Raw genomic sequence first — 6,668 nt, 5'->3', positions numbered from 1 at the left:
GTAGATTTCCCCAGTGGATTCGGTTTTCCCATTGGCCATTTCCACCGTAAAGGTTTCATTGAGCTTCTGGGGTTGTTGTTTTAATAAATGCTTAAATTTATTGCTTACGAAACTTCGCTCCGCTCCGGTGTCAAATAGGATGCATGCATAAGTGTGATTTAGGGGAAACGTACCGGTAATGACTGCGGGATCCTGAATTGCTTCCCCCTAACCTATGGCCAGCACCCTTCTCGTTCCTCCATTTCCGGGATTGTTGTTGTTAGGGCAATCTCGGCAGAAATGCCCCGTCCTCCCACACCCATAACAGGTGTGGCTAGGTCCGGCATTGTTGCCGCCAACGTTGGTGTTGTTGTTGTTGCGGTTGTTGTTGTTGTTGTTTCTTCCCTGTTGTTGATTTTGAGGAGGGTAAGTCCTGCAGTACCTTGCCGTGTGCCCCTTCCGGTTGCAACTGGTGCACTGCAGCTCCTTGCATTCTCCATTATGATAGAAACCACACTTGTTGCACTTGGGAAGATTACCGGAATAAGATCTAGGAGCATTTGGAGCAGCTGAGGCTGGAGCATGTGGTGTAGCTGGAACTTGCGTGGTGGCAACATTGATCGCCACTGTCTGCTGCTTCTTGGAAGTCTCGGAGCCTTGATGCCCCTTTCTTTTGTTGTTCTTCCCCTTCTTGCCATCACTTTCCTTCTTGGCCTCTGTCTCCGTTGGCTTGTCACCCTTCTTGTTGTTGTGGTCATACAGCTTCTTCGCCAATCTCTTAGCACTGTCAAAAGTTTCGGGACCTACAGCTATCACGTTTCCTTGGATCGGAGAGGTTAGTCCCCAGATGAATCGCTCGATCTTCTTTCCTTCCGAGGTGATCATGCCCGGGCATAACAGAGATCGTTCACTAAATCTTGCTATGTAGGCATCGATATCAGCATTCCGTACAGTGAGGTTCCACAGTTCTTGCTCCATTTTCTGAATCTCACCACGAGGGTAGTATTCAGCCATCAACATTTCCTTCATTTCTGCCCATGGTATGGAGTTGGCTACGGGGAGTGTCATGGCTTCCACATGTCCATTCCACCAAGTGAGCGCTTAGTCAACGAAAGTGCAGGCTGCAAACTTCACCTTCATCTCTTCAGGACAATCGCATATCTCGAATACCGATTCCACCTTCTCGATCCATCGCTTCAGGGTGATCACTCCTCCAGTACCGTTAAGGGTTCATGGTTTGGCGTTTGTGAAGTCCTTGTAGGTACACGTTTTGGTGGGTCCTTGATTCACTCCGTTGTTCGAACTCCCTACCCCTTTCCCGTTGCCTCCTCCGTTGTTCCCTTGGTGAATTTGTGCCATAGTTGCGGTGACCGCAGCAGATACAGCCGCCTGGAATGCAGTGGAGTCAACTTTGGGTGGGGTTGGTCCAGGGTTTTTCGCGAGTAGGTCGGCGAGGCATCTTTTTGTCATGAAACGGAAAGATGTTGAGTGTTTGGGGGTTCTCTGAGGTTGTGATCTTACTGACTAGGTGCACGGTACAAGTTTAAGTACTTCTACAACTCAGCATACAATCATAGATTCGCAATGCATAGCAATTGGTAATATCATAACAAAAATACGCAAAAGTTCACTAATATTATCCCTAGGATGCTTCAATTATTGTACAGACTAAGCAGGCGTCCTCTTTTTGGTGTCAAAGGGGTATAGTTTTAGATTCCCTAGCTATCGCGATCTCATCAAAACAGGTGTTAGTTATACCTTGGAGAGAATGTAGTTGATCAGGCTACATCCACTCCTTGATACCACTATGAACAGTCCTGAATTAACCAGGATACTAGCATTATCTTGTTTGGTTCGACGTTATGTTTTTATTCCTAATGCAAGCAAGGGTGTTTTACTGTTGTGTTTTACTTGTTTTGTTCAGAGTTGTGTTAGTCCCTCTTTTGGTTTATAGTTGCATATCAATGTGTGGCTAGATATGCTAGTTCACTATAAACAAAGCTCTGATACCAACCTGTCACACCCCCGAACCAGACGGTGGAAACGTCCGAGGGCTGTTGTGACTCAATTGAATACCATCATAGTGAATATACATGAAACATAACATCATTCATCACCATGCATAGAAATAGTACAACTGTTAGTGTTTACATTTAGTACATTGTTTGATAACATTACATTCCCAAAAAGTAAATTGTTCGATACTAGTTAAACAAACAACATGACATCACTGAATACATTTTTCCCTTCGATTTACCTGTTACCTGAGAATACAAGCATTTTAAAAAACGTCAACATATGAAATGTTGGTGAGTTCATAAGTAATGTTTGAAATAAAACGGTTTGTATTGTTTTGAAAAAAAAAACCACCAGAAAATCCGATATTTTCTGAAAATAGTATCGTATAAAAAGTGTGAAGATCCGTAAGTATGCTTGTTTGTTTCTATAAATGTAAGAAAAATTGTTAGACTTGGTATGCATCTCGCAGGTGTATGTATTGAAAACCCTAGGAAAACCAGATGTTTTCCTAATACTTCAAATTACGCGTTATATAATTTGTTATACCGTTACGATGTGTGTATTCGATAATTCCAGGTGTCATTGGATTAAATATGGTTTGTGAATCGTTATAAACACGCATTAATGAAAACGACTAGTTTACAACTATACAAACGATCCCTTAGGCGTCGTCTGTATCACTCACTTAATCCAACCACCCCGACCTCTCATAGCCCCACAACCAAGGAGAAGAGAGGGTGAGAAGCCCCCGATATTTCCATAGGTTGTTCAAGGCTATCGTGAATGCGAAGGGCCCTCGGCTCGACTCGCATTGGTGAATTCTCGACTTTGCTGGAAGTACCAAAGGACCCTTGGGGCCCAACAGCACAAAAGCCATTGAAAGTCCTTTTACACGAAATTAGGTCATACAAGACCCAACGACATGTAAGCGTGTTACCTTTGGGCCTAAAGATCATGTCATTGGATTAGCTAGGCCCAACAAGCACGATTTGAAACTTTCGGGCCCCAAGATGGTGTATCGACGTCTGGTGAATTCTCACGTGTGTATTGACTTCTGGTGAATTCCCGCGTGTGTATTGACGTTTCGCCGTGTATTAATTTTTGATTCGTTGTTGATTCGAGACCGAATCAATTCGTTTGATAACGATTTTGGTGTTGAAGGTGTATTATGTTTCGTCGGTAGTTGTGGTACTAGTATTTTATCATAACGGATTTATTGGTTACAACATTAGGATTTTCTTTTTGCAGCCCCTTTCTTTTGGATAATTTACAATTTTGACCCTTTGTATAAAAGAATTTCTATTTTAGTCCTTAAACCATTTTTCTTGACATTTTAGTATCAAAACTTGTTGAAAAGGTGTTTTTCAGCTCAAATTTATTTGAAAAATAGTTTTAGTCCCTCAAAATGAAGTTTTCTCGGCTGAACCCTCTATTTTCGCAAGTTTTACACTTTTGGCCCAAAATAGAAATTTTTTGCATCTTTGGTCCCTTTTAAATATGAAAAGTATTTTTAACCCTTTAAATGGACTTGGAGCACTAATAGTCCCCTGTTTTACAGAAAAGTACAGTTTCAGCCCCTCTAATTTGAAAATCTCACAAATTAGGCCTTATTGGGCCGAAATGTTCATTTTTGGCCCGTTATGCTTAAAATTTTACATTTTTGATCCTTCAAAAGAGTATATTTCCAGAAAATACATTGTTGAAACTGTTTTGACTCATTACAACCATCAAAATTCGTATCTTGTCATTTTGGGCCCTTTAATTTTATATTTTTCACATTTTGAGTCCAAAAATGGGTTTTTAGCCCAAAGATGTTCATATTAACCAACTTGGTTATTTTTCTAGAAATGATTTGTGTGTAATAATGCAAATTATATTAGTTTCATAAAACCTAATATAAATCTCGGTTTTAAGGACTTTTTGACTAGATCCAACACCACAATCACATAAGAGCATAAATATAAACATAGAAATCACACAAAGCATACATATACTCATAGATCTACACATTTGCTTGTATTCCCCCCCCCCCTCCCCCATAAAACTTGTAAAACCGAAAAATAGGGAGTATGAAGCTCACCTTGAGTTGTAGTTTCGGTTTTGAAGAGAGAAAGGAAGAAAATTTCGATCCTAGCAAGTCTCCTTGGTAGATCTCGAGTTTAGTGACTTCTAAGGTGCATGATCACAAGTTGGAATAGATTTAGAAGAGATTTTTGATGAAATGAAGTAGCTAGATCATGGATTAGTCATCAACTTACCTTAGATGATGTGTTTGTGGGAAAAACCTCCTTGAAAAGCTCTTGATTCTCGAAATTTTTGAAGAAGGAGGGAGGAGATGTTCTTCAAGACTTAAAGAGAATGGAATGAATTTTTGTGAGTGTGTGTGTGTTGTGTTCGGCCGAGAGCAAGAGAGAGAGAAAGAAATAGACCTTGAGGTGATATGTGCATGGAAGTATGAGATAGGTTGCATGGAAAACCAACATGCAAAAATGAGGTGGTTATGAAAGTCAAATCTCCCTTTTTAGATGGGCTTGGGCCGAAATTTGAAGAGAAAAAAAAAGATTTTTGGGCTTTATTGCCACTAAGCCCATACTAGAGTTAAGTTGAAGGATTGTTTGCCCTATAAAATATAAGTGTGATTTTTATGCTTTATTAGGCTAGATTAGGTTAATTATGGTCCATAATAGTTCATAATATTTAATTCATTTCATTCTAGGCCCAATATGGCCCAAAATGTTGAAATAAATGAAAGTGGGTCCAATTAGAGACCATTTAAGGGTTCTAAGCCCAAGATAGTCAAATTGGAAGTTTATTGGTCCATTAGGCCCAATAAGGAAGTCCTAGTCCAAAATGGACCTAAACAAGAACTTATAGGGTTTCCAATTACTTGTTGACTATTTGAAATGCTTGTATGGTGTGCTTGATTGAAATTTTGTTGCCGTGAAGTAAGCATCTTACATGCTCTTAAGTTTTTGATTCAACATTTTACTTGAGTGTTGTGATTACAAGACACAAAATTTCTAGTTGTGACAGACTGGCAGCGGAGTGGTTTTGGGTCGGCATGAGGAAGGCGGTTCAAAAGTATGTGCAAGGGTGCATCACATGTCAGACACAAAAATCCTTAAATACCCAACCGGCTGGATTGCTCCAGCCTCTGCCAATTCCTGATCAGGTGTGGGATGAAGTTTCAATGGATTTCATTGAGGGATTGCCAAAATCAGAAGGGTACAATTCAATCATGGTGGTGGTAGACCGACTTAGTAAATACTCTCATTTCGTAGCGATCAAACACCCATTTACAGCGTCCACCATAGCGGCCATCTTCATCAAAGAGATTGTGAGGTTGCACGGGTTCCCAATTTCCATTGTGTCAGATAGGGACAAGATCTTCATGAGTTTGTTTTGGAAGGAGCTCTTCAAACTGCAAGGCACTCAGCTGCTCAGAACCCCTGCTTACCATCCGCAAACGGATGGTCAAACAGAAATCGTTAACAAATCAGTGGAGCTCTACCTTCGCTGTTTCATCCAGGGGAAACCAAAAATGTGGATCAAATAGTTGCCATGGGCTGAATTCTGCCACAACACCGCTTATCACACGGCGGGAAAGACCACCCCATTCAAGGCCTTGTACAGATGTGACCCTCCTCGAGTCATAAAGGTTCAGAAAGGAGATACATTAGTATCTGCTCTTGAGGATCAACTCCTAAAGCGTGATGTGATCTTGGAAGATCTCAAGGGACATTTACTTCAAGCCCAACAAAAGATGAAGGCTATGGCGGACAAGAACAGAAGGAATGTTGATTTTAAAGAAGGAGAATGGGTGTTCCTCAAGTTGCAGCCTTATAGATAGTAGTCCCTAACTAGCAGACCCTTCCAGAAGCTTGCAGCTAGATTCTATGGGCCTTTCCAGATTATACAAAAGGTGGGAAAGGTGGCCTACCAAATCCAATTGCCGGACACAGCGAAAATTCACCCTGTATTTCATGTGTCTCAGCTCAAAAAAGCAATTGGGAACCAGGTTGCAGATCCTACTCTTCCAGCTCAAATGACCGAGGACTTGAGGTTGGATTGGCATCCGGAATCAGTGCTAGGGGTACGTGTCCAAACCGAAGAGCAGGGTCAGAGAACTGAAGTCCTGATTAAGTGGAAGGAAGTCCCAGAAGTTGAATCCACGTGGGAAGACTTTGTCACTATGTCAGAATCCTTTCTAGAATTCAACCTTGAGGACAAGGTTGAACTTTGGGGGAGGAGTAATGTTGTGAAACCTCCACTCAAGTTCACGTACAAGAGAATGAAGAATAAAAAAAATGATACGCGCAAGAAGCACCACCAACCTAACATCAGGACTGCAGAGGTAGTGGGACGACAGGGGTAATTTGGGAAATTCAAGGCCAGTTGTCATTTTAGTCTATTTGATGGAAGGGACACCTGGGAGGAAGGCACCAGATTATTCTCATAGAAGTTTCTATTCCTGGGAGATTTGTAGCATCTCGAACAGCTACTACCCTTATCATTTGCTTTTATCATTGTTCTTATTGTATTGCTAATTTCGAAGATTAATACAAATAGTTGTTAATTTTTGGATCCTTCCCTGTTAATATCGTTCTACTATATTTGTTCTACAACACCCTATTGTATTTATAGTTATATATCTTTTATCGGTTGATATA

The 6,668-nt window shown here is 40.9% G+C and overlaps 1 protein-coding gene across 1 annotated transcript; it reads left to right on the top strand.

Moving 5' to 3' along the window:
* The first annotated feature begins 5,059 nt into the window (after positions 1-5,059).
* LOC145036199 (uncharacterized) lies at positions 5,060-6,373 on the top strand. The gene is made up of 3 exons (XM_078984662.1): positions 5,060-5,485; positions 5,555-5,818; positions 5,993-6,373. Exons 1-3 carry the CDS (start codon positions 5,060-5,062, stop codon positions 6,371-6,373), a joined length of 1,071 nt encoding a protein of 356 aa, XP_078840788.1.
* The last annotated feature ends 295 nt before the right edge of the window (positions 6,374-6,668 follow it).

Source organism: Lactuca saligna, chromosome 3 (genome assembly GCF_052625555.1).
Source record: "Lactuca saligna cultivar CGN05327 chromosome 3, ASM5262555v1, whole genome shotgun sequence".
In the NCBI taxonomy this organism is placed as follows: domain Eukaryota; kingdom Viridiplantae; phylum Streptophyta; class Magnoliopsida; order Asterales; family Asteraceae; genus Lactuca; species Lactuca saligna.
This window is presented reverse-complemented; position numbering and strand designations above follow the sequence as displayed.

What these genes read in the sequence shown, in the direction of transcription:
- LOC145036199 (XM_078984662.1), top strand. Translation starts at nt 5,060, where the DNA reads ATGAGGAAGGCGGTTCAAAAGTATGTGCAAGGGTGCATCACATGTCAG. An exon ending in CGGATGGTCAAACAGAAATC is followed by an intron (nt 5,486 to 5,554) that starts GTTAACAAATCA and finishes TGGATCAAATAG; the next exon opens with TTGCCATGGGCTGAATTCTG. An exon ending in ATTTTAAAGAAGGAGAATGG is followed by an intron (nt 5,819 to 5,992) that starts GTGTTCCTCAAG and finishes CATGTGTCTCAG; the next exon opens with CTCAAAAAAGCAATTGGGAA.